This window comes from Oncorhynchus keta, chromosome 2 (genome assembly GCF_023373465.1).
Source record: "Oncorhynchus keta strain PuntledgeMale-10-30-2019 chromosome 2, Oket_V2, whole genome shotgun sequence".
NCBI classification, from domain to species: Eukaryota; Metazoa; Chordata; class Actinopteri; order Salmoniformes; family Salmonidae; genus Oncorhynchus; species Oncorhynchus keta.
Window position 1 is genome coordinate 65,879,673 of NC_068422.1, and position 20,665 is coordinate 65,900,337.

Below are 20,665 nucleotides of genomic sequence, written 5' to 3' on the forward strand. Positions count from 1 at the left end.
CAATATAAGTCCCTTGTGCAGCCTGAGGCTCAGAGAGATAGTAGTTTGAGACCTCAAAGAGATAGTAGCCAGTTTAGACAGAGGCTCAGTCTGTGAGGTGAGGTGTTGTTCTGTTCTGTTCATCTTGTTTACCGGACACTTCAGGGGATCCAAATGAGATGATATTACTGACAGATTACATTTTAGAATTCACTCTATTCATTGGTTAACCAGAGTAAAGCGATAGCAGCAGCAGCCTCGGTGAAATAACTATGTGGCTTGGGATTCCCAAAGTTAAAAGAAAACCCTAAAACCAAAACCAAAATGTCTCTGAAATTCCCACACACCAAGCAGCACCACAGAGGCAGACATTTGACCAAAACAATGTTTTAAGTGTAGGTTTGCTCCTCTGCCACTACACAAATTGGACAGCAGTATCAGTGATTTATGATTTTTTTAAATGATTTTACCTCACGCGCTCCTCCTCTATTTGGAACCATGTGAATTAATCACCAACATTATCAATGATTTTCATTCATCTTCAAATGTCAATGGTTACATTTGATCACGGCAGGCATGGTATTTTTTAGCTTGTTGCAGATCATAAGCTCGTTTGTTTCTAAACAAATGTACATGATATGTACATTATGGGTAGGTTTCCCACTAAGGTTTGCAATATTTCAATAACCTTGTAGTTGACCTGCCCTGTGGCAACAGTCACGTCTATGGTACAGTATACAGTGTATAGCCGTTTTAAACCCTGTAATCTGCATATATTTACCATTCCTTTACATTCACAGTGGCATGTGTGTGTGTTAGTCACATGATCAGCCCTGCTCATGATACTGAATGTTAACATCTTCCTGAGGCCCCTTGGAGCCCTTCTGTTCCTCTGGTAACAACTCTGTGTGCCCCATGCCAACTACATAGGTGCAAACAGGGGCCATATAAAGGGGATGTTAGTGCAGTATGCACTCTGGGTGCAGGACCTTAAAAGGAACCAGTCAATTTGTCTCTTTATGGAAATAGCTTTTGAAGTAATCTTAACTTCAGTTGAACTTGCTGATAGCATTATGTGATAGTGGCGCTCTTTAGTAGCTTCCTGAATAGAATCGTTCCTTTCTATCAGCACATGTACTCTCACACACAAACATGTTGGCATTTATCATAAACACAGTAGACTATAAAGGTATGGGGGTTGTAAATGGGGCTGGCAGAACTCTGTTCCACCTCATAAACTTGATCCTTTACCCACAGCGGTAGCATTATATACTACTTGGCTCTCGGTAAAGCCGCAATTTTACAGTCAAAACACCAGGGAAACGGCTCTGTTCAAATTGCTGCTCAACTCTGCGACAATGAGAGGCTCTTAAAACCAACTCCCTAGGAGAGCCTCACCGCAACAGGGTTTTACAGAATACCTGCAGTAATAGATCTGCATGGGTACCTACCTACCATAGACATGTGGCCTCTCTACAACGCACATCCAGCACTGCTTCCTGTTATGTCTTATTCTGTACCACTTTTCACTTTGGTAACCTTCCTGCATCTCTGCCTGACGAGACTACCCCATCCAGAGCTCAAACAACCCAATCGTTGGATTCTGAAAACAAAATGAAATTGGTTTCTCCTCCACTGCTTCTCCTTCTCCTGTGCTTCAGGTAGTTCAGTGTACCTGCTCTGCTGTGCATGCTGAGCTACTGTGGTGGGCGGGAGAGGTAGTGCCATAGGGTCCACAGTGTGTGTGAGGACATGAAGGAGTGAGGGCGAGGGAGAGGAGAAGAGGGGGACAGAACAAAACAACAGCAGGCCTGGCTGTGTCCTGTGGTTGAAGGAGAGAGGGAGGGAGAGGTAGAAGAGAGGAGAGGAAAGGAGAGGAACAGAACAACAGCAGGCCTGTGCCCTGTGGGTGCTGCCGCCTGTCGCTTCCCCTCTAATCTCCTCTTCACGGGGCCTGTCCCATCTTCTCAGCTACTGCCCATTGTGGGGGGTGATGTGTAAGTGAGAACATTACCCCACTCACAGATCAGCCCTCCTAACCACTGGGCCTGTGTGTTTGTGTGTGTCTGTGTGTGTGTGTGTGTGTGTCTACAGAGGAACACAGCGGCTCTGTGTGTCTCTTGTGTTATGTGGTTAGGTCTACCATGAGGAATTGATTGGGCTCTGCGACTCACAGAATAGCTCAGTGACTTGACTGGCTTTCATCTCCGCGCCTCTGGATGCCAGCTTTGATGGTAGTCATTATTTAGATGCGTTAGACGTGTTCCATCTGTGATGAGAAAGTCCGAAATCAACGTCCGAAACGGCTCAGGTTTTGTGAAGATATGTCCCCCTTTTTTTTTTTTTTACTGCAATCCATTATGTTAGCACATGCTAGAACGTAATCATCATGGACAGCACATTGTTGCGTTGTATCCGCAGGTTAGTGATTCAGATAGATCAATCCTGACTTTGTGAGAGCGGATGGATACAGTCGTTCAATCATGGTAGATGATGATTGCTCGGATTGGCTGTTCACTGCCAATTGCGTCTTGAAGCCATCAGTCAGCCACTTCCCTGTAAATTACTGGGTCCAATTCTTTTTGGATGTTTGTTGAATGAATAAAAAAATCTGAGTGTGTGTGTGTGTGTGTTCATGCTGAGGAAAAACACTGTATTTCCACCCTGGCTTTCTGCTGTGTCACGTTGTACTTGGTTGCAAACAGGGTAATGAAGGATCAATAGAGATGGTGTTTCATCAGAGGAAGAGCAGAGAGAGACGAAGAACGCCATTTTGGCTCAGATAGCAAGGGGTATTATTTAGGGATTGATTCCTGGTGTTTTGGTCCAACTTGGCAAACCCATCATTTTAATCAAACGCTTCCTGTCCTCCACCTCCACTTTGGGCGGTGAAAGGCGTGTGGTACTGTATAGGTCCTGGGATGACAGAGTGTCGTGGAAATGCAGTACTGAGAGAGACTTGGTCATTTCCTCAAACAATCATCTTTATTTAATATCGATTCATTATTGCGATAATGAGACCGTCAGCCCACCAGTCTTGACTGACTGTTAGGTTGAGAGTCTAGCCTTTACAGACGATGGACAGTTTTAAATAGCTGATGCCAAGATTGCTTAGTCAGTCACTTCTAACCTTCCCATAAGCCATCTGGTTATCTACACAGGATGGTCTTTTACTTAGTTTCCCAGACGCCAGGATGAACTCTTCCAGGCTCTCTCTATCTCGAGTCACACACACCACATCTTGTCTATAGAATGCTAGCTTTTAGGTTTTTATCACCAACACAAATCACTTGTCAGCTTCAAGCTATCTCTAGTAGAACCCATTTCCTCAACACCCAGACTAGCTGCAGGGTGCTAGAGTGGAGACCATAAAACACAGCATTAGCAGGTCAGAAATATCTTACTGTTCGTTAAGCAAATAATTGTTCCATAGCCAACAAATAAGGTGAATACATAATTTTTCCCTCACAAGAGAGAAAGACAGAGTAGCACTCCACCACGACGTCAATGCAGTTTCCTTTAAGCCTATAAACAGACGCTACCGTTCAAAAGTTTGGGGTCACTTAGAAATATCCTTGTTTTTGAAAGAAAAGCACATTTTCTCTCCATTAAAATGACATCAAATTGATCATAAATACGTTGTAGAAATTGTTATTGTTGTAGATGACTATTGTAGCTGGAAACGGCTGAATTGTTTAATGGAATATCTACATAGGCGTACAGAGGCCCATTATTAGCAACCATCACTCCTGTGTTCCAATGGCACGTTGTGTTAGCTAATCCAAGTTTATCATTTTAAAAGGCTAATTGATCATTAGAAAACCCTTTTGCAATATGTTAACACAGCTGAAAACTGTTGTCCTGATTAAATAACATTTGATTTGTTTTGATTTAAAGAAGCAATAAAACTGGCCTTTAGACTAGATGAGTTTCTGGAGCATCAGCATTTGTGGGTTCGATTACAGGCTCAAAATGGGCAGAAACAAAGACCTTTCTTCTGCAACTCATCAGTCTATTCTTGTTCTGAGAAATGAAGGCTATTCCATGCGAGAAATTGCCAAGAAACTGAAGATCTCATACAACGCTGTGTACTACTCCCTTCACAGAACAGCGCAAACTGGCGCTAACCAGAATAGAAAGAGGAGTGGGAGGCCCCGGTGCACCACTGAGCAAGAGGTCAAGTACATTAGAGTGTCTAGTTTGAGAAACAGATGTCTCGCAAGTCCTCAACTGGCAGCTTCATTAAATAGTAACCGCAAAACACCAGTCTCAACGTCAACATTGAAGAAGCGACTCCGGGATGCTGGCCCACCCACCCACTGGCCAATCAGAATTACCTACCCACTAGCCAGCACAAAAGGCTTTATTACAGACATAAATACTCCTCAGCCCCTACGTCCCCTCAACACTTGAGACATCTGTGGCATTGTGTTGTGTGACAAAACTGCACATTTTACAGTGGCCTTTTACTGTCCCCAGCACAAGGTGCACCTGTGTAATGACCATGCTGTTTAATCGGCTTCTTGATATGCCACGCCTGTCATGTGATTGGATTATCTTGTCAAAGAGAAAAGCTCAGTAAGAAAGATGTGAACAAATTTGTGCAAGAAATTTGAGAGAAATACGTGTTTTGTGCGTATGGAAAACTTGTGGGATCTTTTATTTCAGCTCATGATTCATGGGACCAACACTTTGCACGTTGTGTTTCTATTTTTATTCAGTATAGATTATCCTCACCATTTACTAACTGTACATTCATACACTCTCTCTGTGATCTTGTTTATGGCGAATCAGTTGATTGGACCAGTTACATAGCTGTTTGTTTGTTCTTCCTCCATATGTTTTATTTAATAGGACATTTACATCTAGTCTGCTCTACAAAGTCGTCTGTTGTATGCAGCACAGTTGTATAAAGCACAGAGGCTGTTGGATAATTGAATGGAAAACAGTAGTGGCGTGTTTTGACGAATTCCACCTGTCCTCCCCCACATCAAAGCAAGGCCCTGTTCAAATGAGACATCTCTCAGGTCCAGCTTTTGTTCTGTGGCTGACATGACAGGCTCCTCTACAAGTGCTGGCCACGGAGTAGTTTTGATCTTGGGAAAGAAGAGACAGAGAGATCATGGGAATAATTGCGAGTGCCAATGGACATCCCCTATCTAATGCAATCTGCCTTTCTCCTGGCCTGCAATGATCAAGAAGGACAGACTAGAGCAGTGCTCCCTGTGCTCCCTGTCTGTTGCCTGTGCCGTCTGTGCTGTCTGTAGGCCAGGCCAGCTACATCAGCAGTAATGTCATGCAGCAGGTCAGTGACATGCAGGTGGAGGGGCTGCTGGACACAGATGATGGTGATGATGTTGTGGGATTGATTGTTTGTTCCCGTTGTGATGAGAATTAGATTGTAATGTTAGCATTTTTCACAATGTGGACAACTAAGCCTGGTTTTGTGATGATGGTGCTGATGATGATGCTGCTGCTGATGAGGATGAGGATGATGACGTTGACAATGGCAATAGCATCATCACACTCGTCAGTGCATGATCAGAGAAGATTTTAGACATACAGGATTCTAAAGGAATATTTCTGAATTCTGGAGGTTTTTGTTTAGATCTTCATTTACCTGTACGTGTAAAACGCTCCAAGGAAATATATTATGGCTATCACTTGTTAATGCTGATTGGTAGTTTCCACAATGAAGTATTTTTGCAATTAGACAAAAGCAGACTAACTTCTTAATTTGATCACCAATCGCTTCTCTTGTTGGAGTTGATTCAGCAGGAATTGGTGGACGGAGAGAATGATTTGATATGTGAGTAAACGACAGAGAGAGAGAGAGGAAGAAGAGGGATAAGACGAAATAATGATGAGTGGGGCAGAGAGACTGAGATGCCCAGCCCCCAGGCATTGCCTGACAACCTACTGTTGTCCCCCTGTTTCCATGGCAATGACGACAAGGTACCTAAAGTGGAGGGATATGAGAAGGGGCTGGGGGAGGGGAGAAATAGAGAGAGAGAGAGAGAGAGAGAGAGAGAGAGAGAGAGAGAGAGAGAGAGAGAGAGAGAGAGAGAGAGAGAGAGAGAGAGAGAGAGAGTGTGAGAGAGAGAGAGAGAGAGAGAGATTATATTGTAGTAGAAGGAAGAGGGCTCTTTTAGAGCACCATTGTCTATAGCTTTTCTTTTGTCTTGGACAGTCCCATTCCCCATCACATAGACATGCAGTCTCAGTAAAAAGTAGAAGCCTCCCTGGACAAAGGGTTGAGGGAGCTGTTTAGGGCTGTAGTTTACGTAGACAGCAGCACTAATGTTCTTGCCGTATTCTCAAGAGGCACTAGAGAAGGATGGAGGACAGCGAGAGGAGTTTGAGTGAGAGCACACACCTCTCACCCCCATTCATAAAACATCAGCAGAGGACTTCTGAAGGTCAGCACAGAACTGCTCATGCTGTCATCAGACTAAAGGTTCACTGTGATGGTAGAATTCATCTTCTATGTGCTTATTAACGTTAACCTCCTCAATCTCCTGGTGATGTCATGCTCCATTTTACAGCCTCACTGAATGCTCTCTCAGATCCAGACTCTTGTGTGTGTGAATTTGAGATGGAAACCATGTTTCTTTTTTACGGCCAACATAATGCCCTGTGAAACGGTTAAAAGTGTACCGGAATTTGGGGTTACAAGATGTTTGCTCAAAATTGTGTCATCCGAGCTCATCTCTGAATTGGGATTAAAGTGCTCACTCTGATTGACTAGATAGGAGTGTAAGCTCTCCACATTCATGAGATGAAAGCAACTGCAGCCTCCTCCCTGGCTGTGGGCTCTCCACTGATCACACAGAGGCAGTAGACATCAAGAGTGTCACCCCTTTTAAAGCAGGCCTCGCTTAGACATCCATTTAATTACTAGACTGCTCCATTTAATTAAGGCGGGGCAGTGAGTTTCTCCTGACACATCCAATTCAGCCCTGGATATACATAGGCTCAGCAGCTACTCTCTACAAGATTTACACACACACACACACACGCACGCACGCACGCACACACACACACACACACACACACGCACACACGCACGCACACACACACACACACACACACACACACACACACACACACACACACACACACACATACACATACACATACACACACACACATACACATACGCACGCACGCACACACACATACACAAACGCTGAATGACAGTTGGGCAAGGAAGGGAATGTTTTTACTAAGCTTTTTCCTAGCCAAAGATATATGAGAGGAGAGTGTATTAACTGTTACAGTAGAAGAGGCAGTAAGAGATGCACAAGCTCTTCAACGCCTGTGTGTGGCCAGGAAACTGAATGTTAGATGGAAACTGAATGTTGGATGGAAACTGAATGTTAGATGGAAAGAATATCAGTTTGTGTTGAATATATGCTGAGCTTGTATGATGGTAGATTATGAAAACACAGTATCTACTGCAGGGCTCCGTCCTGTAGGTTCGCTTCAACCCCAATCTAGACCACCTAATTCCAATCTAGCCCACCTGATTCCAATCTAGCCCACCTGATTCCAATCTAGCCCACCTGATTCCAATCTAGCGCACCTAATTCCAATCTAGCCCACCTGATTCCAATCTAGACCACCTGATTCCAGTCTAGCCCACCTGATTCCAATCTAGCCCACCTGGTTCCAATCTAGCGCACCTGGTTCCAATCTAGCGCACCTGATTCCAATCTAGCGCACTTGATTCCAATCTAGCGCACCTGATTCTCATAATTAGCTGGTTGATAAGATGAATCAGGTTGGTTACAACTGGGGTTGGATTGAAAACAACAGGAGGGTAGCTTTTCAGGAACAGGGTTCAAGAGCCCTGATCGACCTTGTATAACCAGGGTTTTGCCTTGTAGGTGAGAGGAAAAACACTTAGCCAGGAAGCCCCAACCAATAGAGCTCAGTGGCTAAACACCATGACTATTGAATATGACAGTCTCAGGAGGAGGTAGGAGGTAGGAGGTAGAGGTAGTAAAGAACATCATACTGGTATATGATCTGATAACCCAGGAGAGTCCTACTGCTACGTCCTTCACCGTGCTGGCATGGCCTCCTTTTCAAGCCGCAGGTTTCTATGGAACAGGAGCCCACTCTAGACCACCTGCTGTCCACCATGCTGCCCAGGGCTGGACCAGTGACCTTGGACTTACCAGGTGACCCAGAAGGCAGTAAGAGTAGTGTGAACAATCAGAGAGAGCAGCACTTTACCTGATGACGTAATCAGCAGAAAAACATGATTTCACAGATGACAAAGACAATAACACAGAGGGCAATCTGTCTTGATGGAACAGAACATCATAACACAGGGGTCAGAGGTCAGGGAGCATCATAATACCAACCTCCACTCGCTCCAGATGGACAGCTCAACCACAGGTGGTGTGAGACTCTCAGTAAGCTTCATACTGGGAGGAGATGGTTCACATGCACCTCACTTTCCCCCTGCGATATGTCATGTCACAAAGCAGTTCCCGAATCACCTTATCACACTCTAATAGGTGTGGAAGCAATACAAAAGACTATTGCCTCATTACATCCTGAATGTGATAGCTGTGTATGGAATCTGTAACAGGGCTGTGATGTGTTTGTGTGTGAGTGTGTGTGTTTGTGTATGTGTGTGTGTCTCTCTCTTTGTCTCTCTGATGAGTTTGGGTGCTTGCATCACATTGGATGGGAGTGAGATTTCGCACACCCCCCACAGCTTTGAGGTTGATGGAAAATCATTATAGATCTTGGCAAGTGGCCGGCGGGTGGTTGCCTAGGAAACCTGGCTGTCTGTCGGTTGGTCCCTTCTTCCCATTGGTCTTGGTGGCCTGATGTATGTGAAATGCCCAGATTTTAAGACCTTCACTCAGAGTAATGTGTGCTTTGATGGGGGCAGGGGGTCTTGCATGAATGAATGAGATTAAATAAAAGCCTTTCGAAACATAGAATCCATGATGCACGCTGCTCTGTGTGATGTTTACCAGCACTGTGGAGACTTTATTGTAGAAAACAACCATCTTCCACTGGCAGCCAGTGTGTTATTACCATGCAGGTGATTGCAGATGACATGGTTTATCATTGTCGTCTGCCTTGTTTTAGTGGGATTGACTGAGCCCCATCCACAGTGAGTGGCCCCAGTGCTGAATGGGGGCAGGGCATTATGTGAGGCACAGGGAGGGTGGACAGTCGGGGGAGGGGGGAGGTTGATAATGTCCACTCTTATGTTGTTATGCTGTAAACCATAACCACAGCCCCTACAGCATTCCAACAGCCCTCTTCATCCCTACCCCTGCCATCCCCATCCACCGTTCCATCATTACAGCCTCATCAACACCATGCCAATCTCTGTGTGACAGAGAGAGAGCAGTGACCTCTGGGACAGGCCAGTGACTGCAGGGGGCATGCTCCTTGTGATCATCCCTGTTCTCCACTGATGCCTGGGGGTATAGGGTGCTGTAATCACTGCCCCCCTTCTCCACCTCCCACAGTCAGCTCAGGGTCAGTTATCATAACAGTACTAATGGGACAGCCTGGGAGAACACATCATTAATAGTAGTGGGCTCTGGGCTGGGGGATGAGAATAGAGCTTTCACTGCTGTGAGGTCCAGAGTTGTGTCCTGCAATGTAAAGGACATGTGGAGGGTAGGGGTGTGTAGGTGTGTAGGGGTGTGTAGGTGTATAACAGTGTGTAGGTATATACTGTATATATATATATATATAACTGACCCAAATATATACAGTGCCAGTCAAACGTTTAGTCACACCTACTCATTCCAGGGTTTTTCTTTATGTTTCTCTATTTTCAAAACTATGAAATAACACATATGGAATCATGTAGTAACCAAAAAAGATTTTAGATTTTTCAAAGCAGCCACCCTTTGCCTTGTTGACAGCTTTGCACACTTTGGCATTCTCTCAACCAGCTTCATGAGGTAGTCACCTGGAATGCATTTCAATTAACAGGTGTGCCTTGTTAGAAGTTCAATTGTGGAATTTATTTCCTTCTAAATGCGTTTGAGCCAATCATTTGTGTTGTAACAAGGTAGGGGTGGTATACAGAAGATAGCCCTATTTTGTAAAAGACCAAGTCCATGTTATGGCAAGAACAGCTCAAATAAGCAAAGAGAAATGACAGTCCATCACTACTTTAAGACATGAAGCTCAGTCAACAGGGAAAATGTAAATTTCTTCAAGTGCAGTCGCAAAAACCATCAATGGCTATGATGAAACTGTCTCTCTTGAGGATCGCCACAGGAAAAAAAGGAAGCCCCAGAGTTACCTCTGCTGCAGATGATAAGTTCATTAGAGTTACCTGCACCTCAGATTGCAGCCCAAATAAATGCCTCACAGAGTTCAAGTAACAGACACATCTCAACATCAACTGTTCAGTGAATCAGGCCTTCATGGTCGAATTGCTGCAAAGAAACCATTACTAAAGGACACCAATAATAAGAAGAGACTTGCTTGGGCCAAGAAACACAAGCAATGGACATTAGAACGGTAGAAATCTGTCGTTTGGTCTGATGAGTACAAATGTGAGATGTTTGATTCCAACTGCCATGTCTTTGTGAGACGCAGAGTAGGTGAATGGAAGATTTCTGGATGTGTGGTTCCCACCGTGATGCATGGAGGTGGTGGTGTGGGGGTGCTTTGCTTGTGATACTGTTGGTGATTTATTTAGAATTCAAGGCACACTTAACCAGAATGGCTGCCACAGCATTCTGCAGCGATACACCATCCCATCTGGTTTGCACTTAGTGAGACTATTTTGTTTTTTTAACAGGACAATGACCCAACACACCTCCAGGCTGTGTAAGGGCTATTTCACCAAGAAGGAGAGTGATGTTGTGCTGCATCAGGTGACCTGGCATCCACAATCCCCCGACCTCAACCCAATTGAGATGGTTTGGGATGAGTTGGACTGCAGAGTGAAGGAAAAGCAGCCAACAAATGCTCAGCATATGTGGGAACTCCTTCAAGACTGTTGAAAAAGCATTCCTCATTAAGCTGGTTGAGAGAATGCTAAGAGTGTCAAAAGCTAAAGTCTAAAGTCATCAAGGCAAAGGGTGGCTACTTTGAAGAATCTCAAATATATTTTGATTTGTTTAACACTTTTTTGGTTACTACATGATTCCATATATGTTATTTCATAGTTGTGATGTCTTCACTACTATACTACAATGTAGAAAATAGTCAAAATAAAGAAAAACCCTTGAATGAGTAGGTGTGTCCAAACTTTTGACTGGTACTGTATAGGTATATAAAAAAGGAACTCATTCCCGACTTTCAACTTACTCTTGAAAGTTTTGATAGTAGAGCGCACAAGGCTTCTCTCAATGCTGTAGAATGTAGAGAAAAATGGGCAGTTCAAGAGGGTGATACGAAGTTGATGTCAAAACGTTGTTTTCTTTGCCTTATGTCATTATAAATTACATAGAATAAATCATTAGATTGTTTTCTACAATATTCTAACCTTAATATACGTGTACTTGACAGTGTTGATAAAAATAAGAATGTTAGTGACTGTTGCTAGTTTAGACTGCGCTGCTCTTGGATGTATCTCTTCCATATTTGGCGTTGTGAGGTGGTAAAACTCTGAGGCGTTTCCGCTGGTTGGACCAATCAAAATCAACTTGATACCGTCGTCATTTTCACCTCCAGATCCTTGGCTTTCATTGCCTACAACCGCGATGAATCTACGTCGAGAAAGCTGTTTCTATGGCTATCTAAAGGGAAAGACTCATTGAAAACAGGAACAGGTTGTCTTCGGATAGAGTAGATATTGAAATGGAGTATTTTAGCTTTGTAAATTAATATATATTTAGTCCCTATTTAGTTTTGTATTCAGCGAATTTCATTTACAAAACAAATTGCTCACAAACCTGCAGCCACTAGTTAGCTTGTCAGTTGATGTTGATGTTCAAAAATGTTGATGTTGATGTTTCAAAACAGAACCAAACACGTCTCAATAGACAAAGATTATGATGCTGAAGAAGAAAAAGCTAACGCTCCATATCTTGTCAGTTGATGTTCGAAAGTTCTATTGAGCAGTGACCACTTTTTGATCATGCCTGTGATGACATTCCATTCACTCTAAACATACTACATTCTGAGAGTAAATCGTTGATGACCTTTTAAGCATATATTGTAGAGACATATGGTTTGGACTATTGTTTTCCTGACTGAATTTTCATTAAACCTTGATTGAATTAATCATTTTCTGTTTGAACAGCCGACAAGGTGAAATTTCTAAATTGAGTAGTGCATCATCAGTTTTCCTCTTGTCCTGTCAGTCATTTCATACCTTACAGAGCTATTTATGACTTGTCAGAAATGTCCAGATCAACTAGCCTATGTCAGTTAACGTTGTTTATCTAGGTTTTTTAGCCCATAGATTTTGTTGTAATGTTTGAGTCACACGAATACACATTAGACATGGCAAAATGTATAGAATTGCAAGAAAATTAGCTTTAAACCTGCTAAATGTTCTCTCCACCAACAAGAGGGGTGTGAACAGTTTGTCATGATCAGTGCTTGTGCCCATAGAAATCGACGTGGCTTGCAAGCATGTAGTGTGGATGTTCCCCAATGCTGTAAGGGGTGCCTGAGTAAAAAAGTTTGGGAACCCCAGTATTAAAGCTTCATTTCCAATAGCTTTGCCTTTGTCTTGGACAGTCCCATTCCCCATCACATAGACATGCAGTCTCAGTAAAAAGTAGAAGCCTCCCTGGACAAAGGGTTGAGGGAGCTGTTCAGGGCTGAAGTTTACGTAGACAGCAGCACTAATGTTCTTGCCGTATTCTCAAGAGGCACTAGAGAAGGATGGAGGACAGCGAGAGGAGTTCGAGTGAGAGCACACACCTCTCACCCCCATTCATAAAACATCAGCAGGGAAGGACTTCTGAAGGTCAGAACAGAACTGCTCATGCTGTCATCAGACTAAAGGTTCACTGTGATGGTAGAATTCATCTTCTATGTGCTTATTAACGTTAACCTCCTCAATCTCCTGGTGATGTCATGCTCCATTTTACAGCCTCACTGAATGCTCTCTCAGATCCAGACTCTTGTGTGTGTGAATTTGAGATGGAAACCATGTTTCTTTTTTACGGCCAACATAATGCCCTGTGAAACGGTTAAAAGTGTACCGAATTTGTGTCATCTGAGCTCATCTCTGAATTGGGATTAAAGTGCTCATTCTGGTCAATTTAGATTGGGGTGTAAGCTCTCTATATCCATGAGATCAAAGCAACTCCAGCCTGGATTTTCCGCAGCCAGGTATAGGAGTGTGTAGGAGTAGGAGTGTGTGTGTGTAGGTGTGTAAGAGTGTGTACAGGCTGCAGCATACATAAACGCTCCGGACTGGAATGTGGCCGGGGGGGATCAGTCAGACAGGAGAGAGGGCTTTGGGGTCAATGACATTCTGACCGAGGGATCTAGGAGGGCTTATTGGGTTTTGTTTTCCGAAAAGCATTGTTTGACTTTTCTGTTCAGTTGGTGGACGGCAAATAAAATACATGGTTGTGATATCAGATACTTGTGTTGTGGAAGGCTTATGATTGATCACAATGTGTACTGTTCAGGACGGCAGGGTTGTTATGCTGTGTGTGTGTGTGTGTGTGTGTGTGTGTGTGTGTGTGTGTGTGTGTGTGTGTGTGTGTGTGTGTGTGTGTGTGTGTGTGTGTGTGTGTGTGTGTGTGTGTGTGTGTGCGGGTGGGTGGGTGGGTGTGTGCGTGTGTGCGTGCGGGTGGGTGGGTGTGTGCGTGTGTTCGTCCGTGTGTGCGTGGCTGTCAGAGTGCAGTACATTCTTTCATGTCTCTGTGTGGCACAACCTGTGATGAGTTGCTTAGAAAGTTTAGACCCCTCTTTCATCCCATTTCAGTAGCGATTTTGTTTCGGTGTGCATATGTATGTGTTCTACACGCCAGAGTTGTTGGCTCAGTTGATAGTCATGAGTGTAACCAGTGTGTCTGTTGATGGCTATATGTAAATGCTGTGCTTTGTTTTGTGTGGTTAAAGGTGGTTGTCGTATATATCTCTGGAAGGTAAGCTATACCCTGTAGGGACCATGTCGTGCAGCCAGATGTGGGAGAGAGAGAAGAGAGAGGCTATTCTCTCCTGATGATGGGCAACACTAAACAACAGGAGTCTGATTGGAAGCCATCTCAATAAAGAAGCCTTTCATGGTAGGATGCAGGAATCGATGGCCCTGATACTGTGTAGCTATTGAGAGCAGATGTGGGTATTTCATGGATCATTTGCTCCTTTCAGAGAATACATTGGTTTGTGTTGATAACAGTCAGTTGACAATGAGATTAATTGATTAGCTAATTTGGGTGTCCCGTTTTGAACACAAAGTGTGTGTATAAATTGCAGCAGGGCAGAAGTAAAAGAAGGGGAGCTTTTCCAAACTGGTGAGTTGAGCTGAATAGGTGGCCAGGCCTCAGTGACTACCGTGGTAAAGTGTCTTAATCCTTTTCCCAGTGCAGCAGAGAGAGAGAAATCCCTGCGTGATTGACACAAAGCTATCACAGGCAGCCCTCTCCATATCATCTCTCAGACAGAGACTACCATAGCTACAGCCTCTGCTCCAGCCAGCCTCAGCCCAGGGTTTAGCAGCTCCACTAGCCCCTAAAGCCTACCTGACTATCCTTCTCCAGGGGACCAGAGTTGTTTCACTCTCAGACATCTAACTTCCTGAAGTTTCCCCTTATGACCAGCTGTCAGAGTAGAGACAAGGCTGAGTGGATTCTCTACTCTACCACTGATATCTCACCAGTTAAGAGTGTTAGCTAATGAATGTTCCCTTCGTCCCCTGGAAGAGGGCTGGTGCAGGGCTTAACGCAGCCAGCCTATCCTTCCTCTCCTCCACCATCTGAGATGTAAGATTGAAACTTGGAGATAAGAGGGAGGAGTCCCCTGGGTGTCATGACAACTAAACTCTATGGAAAGAAAAGTGAAACTTAACTGTGTTGCCGCGGTAATAGCCATCCATTCATGTGCTCCCTGGTTCTTTATGTAGTATCAGAGGTTGATGGGGGCTGTTTGGAGATCAGGTGTGTGAGACGGTTACAGTGTTGCTCTGGACCAGAGGTGTCTGTGCTAAAGACAGGAGCAGAAGAGGGGAGCTGATCTCTGTGTGTCTGCTGTCTGGCACAGACCTGGGCTGCTTTTACTGCTGAACAGATTTACTACCAGACTGCATTTACAGGAATACAGCCCTTATCTCCATCTCTCCCACCCTCCTTCCTTCCTTCTCTCTCTCTCTCTCTCTCTCTCTCTCTCTCTCTCTCTCTCTCTCTCTCTCTCTCTCTCTCTCTCTCTCTCTCTCTCCTCTGTTGCAACAGAATGCGTGATCTATAATTCATAAGAGCAAATAGATAGTGAAGCGTTCACATCTCGCTAGACATCTGCCTTTGAAATTATCATCACTCTCCAAGCTTCCGAAATAAACATATTTATGTCACTTGCAGAATATGTTTAATGATGCCATCAAATTATCATTTCAGAATTAAAATGACTGAGTATGTAAAATCATCTTGCCTCGATTTTGTCACTGTTCAAAACAAAGAAATCTTACCGTGTAGGCATAAACATGCATAATTATGTTGGCAGTAGGCATGGTACAGTGATAACATGTGTACATTCTGGCAGACGATAGGTATTGGCTCCTGCACGCTGTATATACAACTCCATGTTCATTTCAGGTGTTCTACTTTCTCCTCGTTGCTAATCTGCAGTCAGGAAGTCACTCAGCACTTTTTGATTGGACAAGATAAACGATCCTCCTGATCTGAAACAGTAATGATCTGCCAGTCTCACTGATCTTCAGCCCTCATCTAAAATGGGTCAAATATGAATAACACTGTGCAAATGTAACATCTCCCTAAGGTTCTTCCTGTACATCCATTGGGGCTCTGTAAGATAGTAGGCTAGATCCCAGGCAGTTTTATCAACGTGCGCACAGCCCTCGGTAGTCTGACGGAATTAGGAGCAAAATGGTGGTATTTATGTACAGGTGCAGAAAGTGAGCTGGAACTAAGGAATATGGAAAATGGCCATTCCATAATACACGTCACAAATACTAGGACATCATATCACATACACTTTCCAAAGAATACCGATATTAGGAAAATACCCTTCTACATAGAAAACCCAAATGATAGAATATGCAGATGTGACCCAAGCTCACTCTCCAAAGCAGTTCAGGCCAGCAATACAAAGTAACTTTCAACTCTAATAATAAACCATGTCAAATGTTTTACCCGCGTGTGATTTTTATGTAACGACTGCGATGTATGTTCGAAGGGTTTTAGCAACAGAAAAATGTCTGAAACAGTTAGCGACATAAACAAACGGCATTTGCAGTCTGTGTTGGCCGTGAAACGAGTGGCCGGCATTGGAGTAGGCGCTCTCCAATGCGCAACGTCACTCAACGTCTGCTTCAGTGTGTTTTCAGTCATTCTTCTCTTTTTGAGTATCAGCCAAAGACTTAAAACAAGTTCAGATGGCTACAACAATGGAGGGGATTGGTTTGCCCTTGGTAGTGAAAGGCTGCCTCTAGGTCTGATGTCTTTCCAGCTGAACTTAGGGATTCAGAGAGAGGCTAGCGTGTAAGAGAGAGGGGATGGAGAGAGGAGAGAGAGAGAGAGAGAGAGAGAGAGAGAGAGAGAGAGAGAGAGAGAGAGAGAGAGAGAGAGAAGCTAGGTGGGTGGGGGAGTCTTGTTGGTTAATGTTGGGTGAAGGAGAGAGAATGTAGAGAAACAGAATGCTGGAGGCTAATAGAACACCAGATATGAAGTTTCAAAAATGTACTGTGATACTGTGATGTGTCAACTCACACCAAGGAGATATGATCACAATCCAAGATCACACCTCAGTGAACCTATACGGCACCCATGTCTGTCTTTCCCCTTTCTCTCACATGCGGGGACTGTTCACGTCCATGTTGGTTATCCTAACTGTTGTACTGTGTTCTCTTCCCTTCCACTGACCTACAGTGTTGTTCTCTTTCAGGTGCTGCTGTCTGGACTGATAGGAGTGGTGTCATGGAAGAGGCCTCTCTCTCTGGTGGTGAGTGATGGTCTAACTCTAACTTCCTGATCTGACCTAACCTTCTCAGGGTGTCACCCTGACCTTAGTATTCTTTGTTTTCTTTATTATTTTGGTTAGGTCAGGGTGTGACATGGGTGATATATGTGTTTTTGTACTGTCTAGGGGTTTTGTATGTTTATGTGGTTGTTTACTATCTAGGTGTTTTGTATGTCTATGGTTGCCTAGATTGGTTCTCAATCAGAGGCAGCTGTTTATCGTTGTCTCTGATTGGGAACCATATTTAGGCAGCCATATTCCTTGGGTATTTCGTGGGTTATTGTCTATGTATTATTTGCTTGTGTCTGCACTCATATTATATAGCGTCACGGTCGGGTTATTGTTTTGTAAGTTTGTTTAGTGTTTCTTCGTCTTCATTAAAGAAGTATGTATTCATCTTACGCTGGGCCTTGGTCTCCTCCATACATCGAATGTGACACAGGGTCGGATATTTGCCTCTCGAAGCCCTCTCCAGGGCAACTGGTTTTCAGTGGTGTAAAAATACTTTAAAGTACTACTTAAGTAGTTTTTTTGGGTATCTGTACTTTACTTCACTATTTATATTTTTGTCGACTTTTACTTTTACTCCACTACATTCCTACATTTTCCCTGACACCCGAAAGTACTCGTTACATTATGAATGCTTAGCAGGACAGTAAAATGGTCTAATTCACACACTTAAAGAGAAAGTCCCTGGTCATCCCTACTGTATCTGATCTGGTGGACTCACTAAACACAAATGCTTTGTTTGTTAATTATATCTGAGTGGTGGAGTGTGCCCCTGCCAACTGTAAATTTAAAAAATGAGAAAATCGTGCTGTCTGGTTTGCTTAATATAAGGAGTTTGAAATTATTTATACTTTTACTTTTTATACTGAAGTATATTTTAGCAATTACATTTACTTTTGATATTAACTATATTTAAGACCAAATACTTTAAAAAAAACTTTTACTCAAGTAGGATTTTACTGGGTGACTTTCACTTTAGTCATTTTCAAAAAAAAAATGTTTCACCTTTATTTAACCAGGTAGGCTAGTTGAGAACAAGTTCTCATTTGCAACTGCGACCTGGCCAAGATAAAGCATAGCAGTGTGAACAGACAACACAGAGTTACACATGGAGTAAACAATTAACAAGTCAATAACACAGTAGAAAAAAAAGAGAGTCTATATACATTGTGTGCAAAAGGCATGAGGAGGTAGGCGAATAATTACAATTTTGCAGATTAACACTGGAGTGATAAATGATCAGATGGTCATGTACAGGTAGAGATATTGGTGTGCAGAAGAGCAGAAAAATAAATAAATAAAAACAGTATAGGGATGAGGTAGGTAAAAATGGGTGGGCTATTTACCGATAGACTATGTACAGCTGTAGCGATCGGTTAGCTGCTCAGATAGCAGATGGTTGAAGTTGGTGAGGGAGATAAAAGTCTCCAACTTGAGCGATTTTTGCAATTCGTTCCAGTCACAGGCAGCAGAGAACTGGAACGAAAGGTGGCCAAATGAGGTGTTGGCTTTAGGGATGATGATACACCTGCTGGAGCGCGTGCTACGGGTGGGTGTTGCCATCGTGAATATTAAGTAATATTTACTTTTACTCAAGTATGACAATTGGGTACTTTTTCCACCACTACTGGTTTTGGCACCCAGGGTAACAGCATGCGAGGGTGTTGTCTGTGTGACCCTCTACTGTGAGAAGGCCTGGATTTGTGCTAGCTGGGATAAAATACTGTTAAAATAGATCACAACTCCAATGCCTTTGAGAAAGGATACTCTCATCTCAACCACTGACCTGGAAATGGTCAGACTACACTGAACGTTTCTCTCGCTTTTAGTTCTGTAATAGGGACAATCTTTCCACTGTGTCGTCAGTACAGTCGCCCACAGTGTCAGGAATCAAAATGGGCTGGAATGGTTCAGCAGCACAGAAATGACAGGTATGTTTGTCCTGCAGGCATCTTTACAATGAGTTTTTCTTCCTCCTAAGTAGTTGTTTTTCTCTGCGCGTAATGCCAGAGGGTTGTATCATAAACACTACACTGTCTTCAGAAACAGCTATGTTGTAGGTCCTTATAGCAATGATCAAAGGGCCAGTGTCACTCCTACTCAGTCCTCACTATCATCACCATTCTCCTCAGGACATCAGAGAGCAGAGAACGTCTCCCTCTCTCCGTCATGCTCCTCATGTGTATAATTCTCTAATTTGACATTTTTGCCATGTTAGACACAATCATCATACAATGTTTTCTCAGAGTTGCTCAGCTGTGTAATGGATTTCTCTTTCCAGAAGGCTTATGACAGAAATCACTATCAGAGTCTCTGAGATGAGCCTGAGAGGGGGATCTAATAGCCTGTCATGTTAGACTACAGTCAAACCCGTGTTCAGAGCCTCTGCTCATTGTGGATTTACAGTAGCTCCAAGTCTGGTGGGCAGCCTGTGAATGGGATGTAAAATGTATGCATTCAGTGTGCAATGTGCTGCCAAGCATTGATTTCATACACAATAGCAGCATGGCTTGAGAAAGCTTCCTGAATTTCTGATGTGTCTCTTTCCTTGGTCTGAGTGTGGACGTGTAGGGATCCATTCAGTCAGTGGGCTGTATGTTGGTGGTAGTGGTGCCTGCAGTGTGCTTTAACAAGTCTTAGTGATGTGGTGCCTGCAGTGTGCTTTAAATAGTCTTAGTGATGTGGTGTCTGCAGTGTGCTGTAATTAGTGTTAGTGGTATGTGGTGTCTGCAGTGTGCTGTAATTAGTGTTGGTGGTGTGTGGTGCCTGCAGTGTGCTTTAAATAGTCTTAGTGGTATGTGGTGTCTGCAGTGCGTTGTAATTAGAGTTAGTGGTGTGGTGTCTGCAGTGCGTTGTAATTAGAGTTAGTGGTGTGGTGTCTGCAGTGTTCTGTAATTAGTGTTACTGATGTGGTGTCTGCAGTGTGCTTTAATTAGTGATAGTGGTGTGTGCAGTGTGCTGTAATTAGTGGTGTGGTGTCTGCAGTGTGCTGTAATTAGTGATGTGGTGCCTGCAGTGTGCTGTAATTAGTGGTGTGGTGTGTGGTGTCTGCAGTGTGCTGTAATTAGTGGTGTGTTGCCTGCAGTGTGTTGTAATTAGTGATAGTGGTGTGTGCAGTGTGCTGTAATTAGTGGTGTGGTTTGTGGTGTCTGCAGTGTGCTGTAATTAGTGGTGTGGTGTGTGGTGTCTGCAGTGTGCTGTAATTAGTGGTGTGGTGTGTGGTGTCTGCAGTGTGCTGTAATTAGTGTTAGCGGTGTGTGGTGTCTGTAGTGTGCTGTAATTAGTGGTGTGGTGTGTGGTGTCTGCAGTGTGCTGTAATTAGTGGTGTGTTGCCTGCAGTGTGCTGTAATTAGTGATAGTGGTGTGTGGTGCCTGCAGTGTGCTTTAAATAGTCTTAGTGGTATGTGGTGTCTGCAGTGCGTTGTAATTAGAGTTCGTGGTGTGGTGTCTGCAGTGCGTTGTAATTAGAGTTAGTGGTGTGGTGTCTGCAGTGTGCTGTAATTAGTGTTAGTGATGTGGTGTCTGCAGTGTGCTTTAATTAGTGATAGTGGTGTGTGCAGTGTGCTGTAATTAG

At 43.7% G+C, this 20,665-nt stretch overlaps 1 protein-coding gene across 1 annotated transcript in view; it reads left to right on the top strand.

The window, feature by feature from the left end:
* LOC118358941 (protein ENTREP2-like) overlaps nucleotides 1-20,665 on the top strand; it is a 122,172-nt gene that overhangs the window by 35,777 nt on the left and 65,730 nt on the right. The window contains exon 2 of the mRNA XM_052480841.1: nucleotides 17,008-17,064. Coding sequence (XP_052336801.1) covers nucleotides 17,008-17,064 — 57 coding nt within the window. The remainder of the gene's footprint in view (nucleotides 1-17,007; nucleotides 17,065-20,665) is intronic.